The sequence below is a fragment of the Rattus norvegicus genome, chromosome 18, assembly GCF_021556685.1.
Source record: "Rattus norvegicus strain SHRSP/BbbUtx chromosome 18, alternate assembly SHRSP_T2T, whole genome shotgun sequence".
NCBI lineage: Eukaryota > Metazoa > Chordata > Mammalia > Rodentia > Muridae > Rattus > Rattus norvegicus.
Genome location: NC_141551.1, coordinates 34,296,918 through 34,310,331, shown reverse-complemented (window position 1 = coordinate 34,310,331; position 13,414 = coordinate 34,296,918). Strand labels below are relative to the sequence as shown.

The 13,414-nt window shown below is 43.1% G+C and overlaps 1 protein-coding gene across 3 annotated transcripts in view; it reads left to right on the top strand.

Moving 5' to 3' along the window:
- The window catches only part of Lars1 (leucyl-tRNA synthetase 1), a 54,376-nt gene that overhangs the window by 18,108 nt on the left and 22,854 nt on the right, over positions 1-13,414 (top strand). For all 3 annotated transcript variants that reach the window (XM_087592439.1, XM_087592440.1, NM_001009637.1), the window contains 12 exon segments: positions 1,520-1,607; positions 1,685-1,761; positions 2,740-2,793; positions 3,507-3,647; positions 4,331-4,408; positions 8,618-8,703; positions 8,789-8,854; positions 8,934-9,016; positions 9,866-10,004; positions 10,400-10,612; positions 11,375-11,432; positions 12,872-12,935. In XM_087592439.1, coding sequence (XP_087448565.1) covers positions 1,520-1,607; positions 1,685-1,761; positions 2,740-2,793; positions 3,507-3,647; positions 4,331-4,408; positions 8,618-8,703; positions 8,789-8,854; positions 8,934-9,016; positions 9,866-10,004; positions 10,400-10,612; positions 11,375-11,432; positions 12,872-12,935 — 1,147 coding nt within the window.

The window sequence follows — 13,414 nt, the reverse complement described above, 5'->3', positions numbered from 1 at the left end:
GGATCTCTGGAAGCGCAGTCAGTGCTCTTAACAACTGAGCCATCTCTCCAGCCCATTTCCTGTTCTTAATGCACCTTCTTACAATGTTAGTTAGAACAGTTTTTTGATTTCAGCCTTTAAAACTGCTGTGGTATGTAAATTGTACCCATATGACTGCTGATTCTACAACAGTATACACACACACACACACACACACACACACACACACACACACACACGCACGCGTGCACGCACGCACGCACACCAATACAATGGAATGGTGTAGAATAAGGTAGAATGAGTGTGAAGCTGCAGGCCCTTTGTTGCCTTATGTAAGTACAGGTCCAGAGCTGCGTGGTCTTCAGGAAGTAAAGACAGGAGGATCACTATTACTAACTCTATGCCAGCCTGACTTACAGAGTGAGATATGAGGCATTCTAAAAGGAGAGGGAAACAGACAGACAGACAGACAGGCAGACAGGGGAGATAGGCCCAATGTTGTCACATTTTCTAATTTTTTTGAGGCAATCGGGAATTTTTTTTTACTTTAATTTGAATTCATGATTATACAGATAAGTAGAATTCTATCTTCTTGATTTGACATTTTGTTTATTACCTAATTTTTTGGTCATTGAAAGCAATGGTTTTGTGTAGCGGTTCTCAACCTATGGGATAAGACCCCTTTGGGGGAGTCATATCAGATATTTACATTATAGTTTATAACAGTAGCAAAATTATAGTTATGAAGTATCAACGACATAATTTTATGGTTGGGGGTCACTGCAACATGAAGAACTGTATGAAAGGATCAAAACATTAGGAAGGTTGAAAACCAGTACTGTAGTGTTTTACTAGTGTAAATAAGGTAGTGTTTGGTAGGTTTCTTTTTTATGTTGCTTAGTTTGTGCATATGTACATGTGTGTGTAACGTGTGTTTTGCAGTATGTATGGAGAACAACTTTTGGAAGTCATTTCTCTCTTACCACATGAATTCTAGGAATTTAATGACAGTTGTTAGACTTGGTGGCCAAGTGCCTTCACCTGCTGAGCCATCTTGCTAGCCCATTTTGGACATTTTGTAGCTCTTGCTATGGGTCTTGATACTGTTTTTCTCAAGAAATACAATGTCACAAGCAGTACAGGTGTTAGTATACTAAGATTGCTATTGTCAAGTTGGTATTCTCATTTTAGATTATTTTTAACCCTTTTTTTAAATCATAGAATAAAGATTTTACTTTTTCTTTATTTTATTCCGTTTACTTAGTGGAAAAATTATGTACACGTATGGTAGAATGATAAAGAATGATGCTTTATATTTAGCAGTCCCTCACAGACTCCCCATTTTTGTTGTGAGAGCATCTAAAACCGTTTTGATTTTTCACTGTCTCAGTAGCTGCAACAACTGCTTTGTGCAGATGCAGATCTCGGGGGCATCCATATACTTTTCAGTGGGAGCTTCTTAACCTTAAACTTTCAATATTACTTTAATTTTCTGTCACTGCAGCTGCCTTTCTTTACCTTTTTGCTGTTCTTTCTGCAGGAAATCCTTGGGGCTTCACTTTCTGCACCCCTGACATGCTATAAGGTGATCTATGTTCTCCCTATGCTGACCATTAAGGAGGATAAAGGTATGCACTTTGCTGTTAGAATGCTTTGCTAGTCACCTTCTGACTGTATTAGTTAATTCCATTCTGTCTTTTATAAGGCACTGGGGTGGTCACAAGCGTTCCTTCTGATTCCCCGGATGATTTTGCGGCACTCAGAGACTTGAAGAAAAAGCAAGCAAGTGTTCCTTTCATGTCCTTGTTTTTAATTCAGCATGGTATGTTCCAGGTACTGCGGAGCAGCTGGGAGACAAGGCTAAGAACATACATGCTTGTCTCTGGACTGTTTCCGCTCACCTGGTTTTTAGGGTTGGGATGTTTGTGGTTAGACTTTTGAGGACAAATCTATAACAAATTTGAGAAGGCTGTCTGTGTGGTAAGTGTGTGTGCCCCCACACAGAGGACAGAGTGGCACACCTGTGGTCACTTGCAGAACCTGGAGCTAGGTTGGTAGCAGGTCTCAGGGGATTCTCTTCCCCACCTTGTGCAGTGCTCGGGTTACTAGGATGCCTGGCTTCTCACATGTGTGCTGAGGATTTGAACTCAGGTCCTCATGCTTGTGCAGCAGGTGCTCCCAGCCCCAGGAAAGCCTTTCATCTTCATATGTTCATTACAGCCTTAACCGGAGTGCTGTGTGGATGTCTGTGTGCATTGTCCCTCTGACTGCAGTTCTCCAGGCATGTTCAACCTGTGGCCTGTGAATTACATTTGTCACAGGATAGCTGTGGATGAGGCTCAATGAAAAAAATCATAAACTAATTTAAAACATGAGGTTTTCTTTGCAAGTTGATTACCTAGTTCTTAATCTGGAACTGTATTGATAACAGGTTTTGTCATAATGTCAAAATATTGGACATGCCTGAAGGCCATTCACATTAAAGTAAACTACTGAGTTTTAAAAGGCCACAGGAACCTTGATGAAATATTTGATAAAGTTAATTATTCTTTATGGAGAGAACAAATAATGGAAGAGAAGTTTAAAGCCAGGCAAGCGGGAGGCTGAGACAGGTAGACCTTAAGTACAAGGCCAGCATAGGCTACATAGTAAAGGCTTGCCTAAGGGCGGGGAGCGGGGGTGGGGATTGCGTATGCTTTTCTTATTGATTGTAGCAGTAACAACATTGAGCATTAATATTAACTTCTGAATTTTCTGTAGGCCTTACGAGCAAAGTATGCAGTCAGAGATGACATGGTCCTGCCCTTTGAACCGGTGAGGATATGAATGTATACAGGCTTGACACATCTTTATCAGAGGGGAAAGAGGCATTTTCATGTTTTCCTTGTAACAAAAATAAATAATTGGTAGGGTTTCAAGATAAGAGAGCGAATTTTCATACTTTGATTTGTTAATTTCCTATTGTACATAACTAAGAGAAAAATGACCAGTACACATTCCCTTCTACTCACCGCCGCAGTCATGGCCAGTGCAGTTTCATAGTACGCTGACTTAGTATGATTAATTCCCTGCATTGTAAAGATAACACCAGGCCACACCCAACTCATGAATATTTATTTTGTAGCCTTGCAGGCTGCTTAGTGTTTGTTGATTTCTACCTTCAGAAGGAAGGTCAGAAGACTGAAGAGTCTAGGAGTGAACTTGGATGTGATCCTTAGCACAGGAAAGACTTCAAGAGTTTAACATAAACGTGAAACCATTCATAAAAATAGTTAACATCTCCGGTTCTTGCCCTTTAGTTATTCAGTGAGCTGTGAGGCAGAGCGCGAGCAGGGGCTGCATGTGCTGCTCCTGTGGTAAGGGTGCATACATCCGTCTGCAGGCTGGTGGTTTGTGGGCACTGAGCGTGTGCCACTGCCTGGTGATGCTAAAACCCAAGGCCACTTTGCAGAGCGTGAGTGGCAGAGGCCCATGTCCCACGGGTTGTGTCTGCTTTCAGCATGAGTACATTCTGGTGTTCTCTGCAGGTGCCAGTCCTTGAAATCCCAGGGATTGGAAATCTTCCTGCTGTGACCGTTTGTGACGAACTGAAAATTCAGAGCCAGAATGACCGTGAAAAACTTGCAGAGGCAAAGGAGAAATTGTATCTAAGAGGATTTTATGATGGTGTAAGTCATAATTTTTATTGTTTTTATTTGTATGCTCTGAGTTAATTCTTTGCTCTAGAGTTAAATTTTCCCACTAAGTAAGAAGTTGAAAGATATCAGGCCTATAGCGGCCTGTAGCAGGCAGGGTTGGATAAGAGGAGCCTGAGTGGAATATATTTGGTTCCCTCTAAACCACCAGAATGATCATGGTACAGTGTTTCTCAATCTTTCTAATGCTGTGACCCTTTAATACAGTTCCTCATGTGTAGTGACTCCAACTATAAAGTTATTTTGTTGCTACTTCATAAGTGTAATTTTGCTACTTTAATGAACCTGATATGTTGGATATCTGATATGTGATTGCCAAAGGGGTCATAACACAATGCACAGGTTGAAGACTGCGAGTATAGAAGAATTGTCTCCATGTGGATGCTTGAGTATAGGAGTGAGTGTATCTTCCTAGCTCTGCTGTCATTAGCTACAGCCACAGAAAGACAAGTGGACTAGACCCAGTTATATTTACAGAAAGACCAATGTTATATGTTATCATCAGTTGTGTCAATCGTATCAAAAGAAAGTTATGGCTATAATAAATGTGATAACGTTATTCTAAAAATACTTTGGGTTTGACGAGGTAAATACATTCAGGGAAACTTGAAGCAAATTTTAATTGATTTGTATGTTTTTCCCCCTCCTCCTTGTAGGTAATGCTAGTGGATGGATTTAAAGGGCAGAAGATCCAACATGTAAAGAAGACTATTCAGAAAAACATGATTGATGCTGTATGTGCTATCCTGTCTTCTGGAGGCTGTCTGGGAAAAGCAGTTAACCAGTTGGCCTAAGAGTATTATTAGCACTTGTTATGTAGTAGGATCTAGCACTGTATGAAAAACAGAGCAAGGCATTACAGCAGGAAACAGGCCTATTTGAGCTCATTTATTTACATGTCCTGTCATAGGGATGAGATTGTGCTCCAAGGCTGAGGTGTGTCCTGTGTTGTCGTGCATCCCTGTCATCTCAGTGTCTAGGAGGTAGAAGCAGGGACATTCAATTTCATGGATAGCCTGGGCTATGCAGATCCTGTCTCAACACTCCCCTCCTCCACAACAAAGAAAACCAAAGCTGGTATGTGCAGGGCTCACCCAGAGAACACTGGCAGTGTATCTGGCAGTGATCACTGGAAGGGAACTTTGGCAGTGTATCTGGCAGTGACCACTGGAAGAGAACTTTGGCAGTGTATCTGGCAGTGACCACTGGAAGGGAACTTTGGCAGTGTATCTGGCAGTGACCACTGGAAGAGAACTTTGGCAGTGTATCTGGCAGTGACCACTGGAAGAGAACACTGGCAGTGTATCTGGCAGTGACCACTGGAAGAGAACACTGGCAGTGTATCTGGCAGTGACCACTGGAAGGGAACACTGGCAGTGTATCTGGCAGTGACCACTGGAAGGGAACTTTGGCAGTGTATCTGGCAGTGACCACTGGAAGGGAACTTTGGCAGTGTATCTGGCAGTGACCACTGGAAGAGAACACTGGCAGTGTATCTGGCAGTGACCACTGGAAGAGAACTTTGGCAGTGTATCTGGCAGTGACCACTGGAAGAGAACACTGGCAGTGTATCTGGCAGTGACCACTGGAAGAGAACACTGGCAGTGTATCTGGCAGTGACCACTGGAAGGGAACTTTGGCAGTGTATCTGGCAGTGACCACTGGAAGAGAACACTGGCAGTGTATCTGGCAGTGACCACTGGAAGAGAACACTGGCAGTGTATCTGGCAGTGACCACTGGAAGGGAACTTTGGCAGTGTATCTGGCAGTGACCACTGGAAGGGAACTTTGGCAGTGTATCTGGCAGTGACCACTGGAAGGGAACTTTGGCAGTGTATCTGGCAGTGACCACTGGAAGAGAACTTTGGCAGTGTATCTGGCAGTGACCACTGGAAGAGAACACTGGCAGTGTATCTGGCAGTGACCACTGGAAGGGAACTTTGGCAGTGTATCTGGCAGTGACCACTGGAAGAGAACACTGGCAGTGTATCTGGCAGTGACCACTGGAAGGGAACTTTGGCAGTGTATCTGGCAGTGACCACTGGAAGGGAACTTTGGCAGTGTATCTGGCAGTGACCACTGGAAGAGAACACTGGCAGTGTATCTGGCAGTGACCACTGGAAGAGAACTTTGGCAGTGTATCTGGCAGTGACCACTGGAAGGGAACACTGGCAGTGTATCTGGCAGTGACCACTGGAAGGGAACACTGGCAGTGTATCTGGCAGTGACCACTGGAAGGGTCCTTTTTTTGCACTGCTTCGCCTTTTCATCTTAGAGCTACTTACCTCTTAAAGTTTGACCGTCATGATATAGACACAGTGGTCTTTATGTTAACGAATTAAAGAAACAAAGCTGGTGATTCTGGAGAGATGACTCAGAGGTTAAGAGCACTGACTGCTCTTCCCGAGGTCCTGAGTTCAATTCCCAGTAACCACATGGTGGCTCACAACCATCTGTAAAGAGATCTGATGCCCTCTTCTGCTGTGTCTGAAGACAGCTACAGTGTACTCATATATATAAAATAAATAAATCTTTAAAAAAGAGAGAGAGAGAGAAACACGAGTGTACCGCTAACCTAGGTGCCGGCTCCATAACAGCTCCATAACCAAACAGGCTCGGGGGGAGGCTTGAGGTCCAGTCTTGGAATCCATACTTGTGTGATGATGCATGCTGATATCCAGCCCTGGAGAGGTGAGACAGGCAGATTCCTGGGGTTCACCTCACTAGCCTGGTTAGTGAGCCCCAGGCCAGTGAGAGATCCTGTCTCCCAAGGGAAGAAAAGATAGATGGTCCCTGAAGGATGCTGTCTGTGTGCGTGCGCGCACACACACACACACACATACAGTGCACACTAACATTTACATTGTCCTTCCACATTCTTTTTAGTTTATCTTTGGAGGGGACAGCTTTCAACTGTGTTGCTTATTTTAATATGGACATCCATCTGTTCCTCTCTCTTTTCTGAGACATTGTCTCACTTTGTTGTCTAGGCTGTGTACAGACTTGTGACAATCCTCCTTTTCCAGTCTCCCAAAGGGTGGGATTACAGATGTGAGCTGCTATGCACAGCTTTCTCTAATAGATCTCTAACCTAAATGTTTATGATGTAATTTTTTTTTTTTTTTGGGTTGGTGGTTTTGTTTGTCCTCTGACTCACAGAGATCCGTCTGCTTCTACCTCCTGAGTGCTGGGATTACAGGCGTGTACTACTACACCTGGCTATGTTTTGTTTTGTTTGTTTTTTTTGGGATGGCCTCCTAGTATAGCCCAGGCTGACATTGAAACCATCATCTTTCTTCATTTGTTTGATGCTTTTGCATGGACTTCAACCTAGGGCCTTTTATATACTTGCAACCTCTCTCCTACTCAGCCACACACACACCCCTCTCATCGCTGCGGGAAGCTGTCACTTGCTCAGCCAGCCTCAGCTGGCCTCCTTCCTGCTGGAGCAGCCCTCACTCGCTCAGCCTTTTCTTTTCCCCATTCTGCTTGTCTTTGTGGTCAGTCCATCTCTTCATCTTCTTTATTTCGAGGTACTGGAATTTTTAAAGGGAGTTACATGTCTATTTCTAATTCACTGTTTACAAACCAAAAACACAGCTATTTAGTTTAGATTCAAGAACTGAATTTTAAGTACAGAGCAGTGAGTTATTTTGGTAATGATAATATAGGATTTTAGTTTAAAAATTATCCTAGCTTAAAATGCTTGGCTTTACAATGTATTAAGAGATATTTACATCAAGTAAAAAAATAAATAAAATTGGAGCCCATGTGGTGGTGCATACCAATCTCAATACTTGGGAGGTAGAGGCAGGAGGATCAGAAGTTTAGGATCATCCTCTGTTACATAGCAGATGTGAGGCTAGCGTAGGCTAAATGAAACCCTGCCTCAAAACAAAATTAAGTAAATTGTAGTTATTTTTCTATTTAGAACTGAATTTGTAATGTCTCTGAAGCCTATAATAATTTTTTTAATGTTTAATCTCTATATAATATAGATTTTCTTTCTTTTATTTATTTATTTTTTTTAGTCTACTTTATTCATAGATGGTTGTGAGCCACCATGTGGTTGCTGGGAATTGAACTCAGGACCTCTGGAAAGAGCAGTCAGTGCTCTTAACCACTGAGCCATCTTTCCAGACCCCTAGATTTTTTTTTTTAAAAACAGTAGTATCATGCATTTAGTTTTTCTTACAATTTTCTTTGTATTTTTATAACAGAGATGGAAAGCTCTCATAAGAAGCCCAGCTCTCGGGTCTTGGAGACACTGATGTTTTGAATATTTTACAGTCTAGCCTTTTCAGTCCAGGCACTTTTTGGAAAAAACCTTTGTCCTCATTTGAGGGGGCCTGTTGTGAGGTTCTGTGCTTGTTTTTGTGGGTATCTGCCTCATTCCATCCCTGCCTGAGCTCTGACAGTAAGACAGGTGGATTCCAAACTGAGGTGTTGATTGTGCTAGAGGTTTGCAGAAGTAATGAACCCCTTTCCTGGTAAAGAGAAGGGAGGGTGCGGCCATCCACAAGACAAGCAAGAGTTGCTAAAATTCCTTGGCGGGAATTTCACCTTTGCATTCTGTTGCTCTTTCCTGAAATAACGTGGGAGATGCTCAAATCTGTCCCTCTGCCCTGCTTACCTGGAACTCACCCAGTCTTTCACTTAAGAAAAACACGTCATCGTTGCAGAGGTCTCTGTGTTTTGCAGCTGCCCTTTTGTAAGAAGCACTTTTCCCAAATAAAACAATTTTGAAAAAAAAAAAAAAGATGAAGCCCAGCCCTCAAGCTGTAAGATTAGAAGGGGCTAGGATGATGAGTAGTTTGTGAAGAGGTCCAGTTGATGAAGTGCTCAGAAGCAGGACTGCAGGGAAAGACACACAGCACCAGCCTGGGGAAGGGAAGACTGGCTTGGACATGACACCTGCCCTGTCTTTATTTACCTTCCTTTAGGGAGATGCGCTTATCTACATGGAGCCAGAAAAACAAGTGGTGTCGAGGTCTGCAGATGAGTGTGTTGTGGCCCTGTGTGACCAATGGTTAGTCCCGCTTATCACAGGAAAATTATGTGAGTCACTTTGGTCGTTTCTGATGTTAAGAAGAGCTTGTTCTGTTCACTCCCAGGTACTTGGATTATGGAGATGAGAACTGGAAGAAACAGACATTTCAGTGCCTGAAGAACATGGAAACGTAAGGTGGGAGAACCTGAGAAAGGTGCAGGGTGTGGCTAATGAAAGGAAGGACACATCTGGGCTTTTGTTCTCCTTAGATTCTGCGAGGAGAGCAGGAAGAATTTTGAAGCTTCCTTAGACTGGCTGCAAGAACATGCCTGCTCAAGAACTTACGGTTTAGGTCAGCAGACTTCTTGTACTTGTGCTTGAATGACTGTGTTAGATGGACAGAACGTGCACTATTTTTCACCTTTCCTACCCCTTCTGGTGTTTGCTAAGCAGGATGTGATGGGTTTTGGTGAGAAGAACCAGGATGTGGTTCCCTGTCACCTACCTAACGCTAGATAGAGCCTCTCTGACCCACATGGCCTTTCATTACCATCTGCTTGCTTCTTTGTATGTTTATCTTTGTGTGTGTGCATGTGAATATGGCGTATGTATAGGTCTATGCACATCCATGAGCAGGGTGTGCATGCCTCTGGTGCATGTGTGGAGGCCAGTGGAGGAAGTCTGGCTCTATTTTATCACTTTCCACCTTGCTTCTTTGAGACAGTCTCTTGTTGAACCTGCAGCTAGGCTAACAGCCAGAACCCCAGTGAGCCTCCAGTCTCTCCCCATGGTGCTAGGGCTAGGGGGTTCAGGATTTCACATAGCTGCTGCAATCAAGAGTTCTTACTTCCCAAACTCTTGCTGACTTCTTACTTAGCAAACCCTCTCTACCACATGATATTTTTATTAAAGGACCCCAGAGGTTCAGTCAGTTTTGGTTTTGTATACTTGTTTTACCTTTATAAATTATTAAAGTAGATTTTAGGGCTTCTTAGGGTTGGGGATGTAGCTCAGTGGTAGAGTGCTTGCCTACTATGTGCAAAGCCCTTGCTCAATTCCTGGTACCACAAACGAACCAAAATAACAATAATGCACACCAGAACAGCAGCAGAAGGTCCTAGATAAGCAGCCTTGAGGATGTGGCTTTTGGTGGTGAGTCTCAGCTTCAGTCAACATTAACTGTTTTCTTTCTGTGTTGCAGGCACGCGTCTGCCTTGGGATGAGCAGTGGTTGATTGAATCCCTCTCAGACTCCACTATTTACATGGCGTTTTACACAGTTGCACACCTGTTGCAGGGGGGTGACCTGCAGGGTCAGGCGGAGTCTCCACTGGGCATCAGGTTGGTACATAGTTAAGGAAAAGATGCTGTTTAACGGCCCATGTTGTGACATTTTGGCTTACATATTTAGAAGTTCATTCTTTTACGTTTATTTTTCTCAAGAATTTGGCTAGCGAAGGGCATTCACTTTTAATCTCAGCATGTAGGAGGCAGAGGTAGCCTTTCTCTGTGAGTTGAAGGCCAGTTTAGTCTAGTGAGATACTGTCTTTAAAAAAAAGAGTTAACAGTCTTTTGTTATATTTTGCTTTTTACTGTGCAGCTGAGAAAGATGATTAAGTCAGTCCTCCTATGCTATCATGGCTTCTTGTTCTTAGGGAATCTGTTTGTTCTTGTTTGATACTATAACTAAAATTTTAATAATGATTAGGTGACCTGTTTACTTTATTTCAATGCAGACCCCAGCAGATGACGAGGGATGTTTGGGATTATGTGTTCTTCAAGGATGCTCCATTTCCCAAGACTCAGATCCCAAAGGAAAAGCTGGATCAGCTGAAGCAGGAATTTGAGTTTTGGTATCCAGTGGACCTTCGAGCCTCTGGCAAGGATCTGATTCCAAATCATCTTTCATATTACATTTACAATCATGTGGCCATGTGGCCAGAACAAAGGTAAATGATCAAGTTTATGAGGGTTCATGTACTGATAAGCAGTAAGGATGTCTTAAGGCTTCAAGTATCTTAAGGAACGGCTATGGAGGGTTAGTTGGATTTGTTACAGTGTGTATTAATGTGGAATGTGTGCTTCTCCCTGACTTACGTCAACAGCCTGAAGAGTATGCTGTATATATTTCAGGTCATCAAGGGCACTGATCTGCTCGGTGCAGGAGTGCAGCAGTTTAAGACAGGTTATAGAGTGCATGATGCAGTGTGTGAAGATAGCAGGGTGCTCATGACCTTTCTTTCATCTACCGCTGCTTGGTCCACTTTACTTTGCTATTATGGTTCTTTTCTGGTTTCTTTTGGAACAAATGTTCATACATATTCTGGGAATTAAAAGCTATGTCTATATTCATGCAAAGGTATATATGCTCTTCTGTTTCTTTTGCATAATTGCATATTTTCAAGATCTTCCTGATCTTGTTAATAGCTGAGCCCTGCTGTATTTCTGTTTTCATAACTTGCAGGGCCAATTCTTGGGTTCTTTTAGTTGCTTCCTGTTGAAAACAGGAGCACAGCACAGGGAGCACTTCTGTGGGATAAGCCAAGCCCTGTTTCTGAACCCTAGAACTGCGAAGCAAAATCCACCCACAGTTGTAATGCACAGTCTTGTCTCAACAAAGTGCTCATTGTTAACATTTACTTCAGGGTATCATGGAGATCGTAATTCTACTGTGCTTTTTGTTTTCTGTCTTGCAACTTGTGCCTGTGAAGCGACAAGTGGCCTGTATCCGTTCGAGCAAATGGACACCTGCTGCTCAACTCCGAGAAGGTGAGACTCTGGGCAAGGCACTTCAGCTGAGGGAAAAAAGGAACAGAAATATGAATTAGTTAGAATTAAGAAAAGATATCTGAACTTTTTTAGGACCAATAGCCGAACTAAATTTTATAGTCCTGGGGTGTGCTAGGATTCTGGTATTAAGAATGATTTAAATTAGGACTGGAGGAGAGAGGTGAAGGGAAAGAGTGGAGGACAGCAGCATAGAGATCTTAGAGCTGTGACCCAGGAGAGAATGCCCGGGGCTCTCTGTTTGGTACTGTGACCTACAGCTCTTGGGACACAAGAGCATTTGGAGCTTCAGGGGTTTCTATGTGTCTTGAAATCCTAGTACCATTCCCGCCAACTTGGCTACCTCCCAACACTACTTTAAGGAATATTGTTCCTTTTGCTGACTGTGTAGGATTTATCTCAGTAAATCGTCTCAAGTAAAAAGTTACACAGACTCCCCTCACCTGTCCCTCTAATGCCTGCTCACTAGAAATCTCACACACACACACACACACACACACACACACACACACACACACACACACACCCTCCCTCCCTCAAAAGTGACTGTATATATTTCTGCATTAGCAACTTTGGTTTCCAGTGAATGTTAGTGTAACAGAATATTAACAGCAGGGTTGCTGGTCTAAGTATTAGAGTAGGAGCTAAGACATGCCTCACACCTCTCAGCTGACCCATGCATTACAGCTCCAAGGATCTCATGCTCTCCTCTGGACTCTAGGCATGTGCATGCTCACACACATTCAAACCCTCACATAAATACTCATAAATAAAAATGAGAACAAATCTTTATAAGTGTGACAGTGGATATATAGGCCGAATAAACAGCAGATGGTACAGGTTACATTGTACCCTGTCAGATATAGACAGAGCCCTAAAAGCCAAAGGTGATTTTAGAAGTCCTTCTCTTGGGTGGGTGCAGTGGCACATGCCTTTCATCTCAGCACCAGGAGGTAGAGGAAGGTGGTGGCTCTTTATGAGCTCCATTCCCTCCAGGGTAACATCCTGAGAGCCTAATAGAATATGGCATTTCCTTAACCTGTTGTGAATGCTGCTTCTCTAAATGCTGCTGATGGCCCTCAGGAGTGAGTCTTTTCTGCTCCTAATGACTTTGGGTCAGCAAGGCTCTTCCCTGTGTAAGCCAGTGTTCCCAGCCTTTCAGAGGGCACAGTGAGACCCTGTCCTAGTTGCTCTGTGGCTGGGAACCCAGACAGATCCTTGGTTGCCTCAGCCTCAGTGCTGGCCTCTCTTTAGTCGTCACCTGCTCTGTCCTTCCATTTTCAGATGCTTTGGCCTTGACCAAAAGCAGTGATCTGTCATGACCACTGATTAACTTGATTTGGATTATTTTATTTATGTAAATTATTATTAGCTCCTGATCTTTGCCTTTTTGTTTTTGTTGTTGTTGTTGTTGTTGTTAGATGTCAAAATCTACGGGAAACTTCCTCACTTTGAGCCAAGCTGTTGACAAGTTTTCCGCTGATGGTGAGTACATTTTTATCCTAGCTGTTACTCAGACATGGCTGCAGAAGATAGGCTCAGGTTGTTGCTTATTTTTTTACCTTTAACAGAAATTTAAATACTCATGTTTTCTTTGCGGATAAGCAGCACAGTGTGTAAGTTAAATCACGAGGATTGCTCATATAATCTATTCAAGAAAAATTCGAAGTATTTTGAGTCTTTTAAGATGTTTATGTATGAAGTTTGTGTGAGTGTGAGCGCACCAGTACTGTGGCGCATATGTGGACATCAGATGATAGTTTTTTTTCACAACATTGTCTACAGTGAACAGATGACAGCTCTTTGGAGTTCATTCTCTCTCTACCTTGCTTTGAGGGTCTCTCTTGTTTCTCTGCTCTGTGTGCTTCAGAGTAGCTGACCAACAAACTTGTGGGTGATTGTCCTGAATTCTCAGAAGCTCCACAGTCCGTGAGGCTGACCAGAACAGTGATGTATGGGTGGGA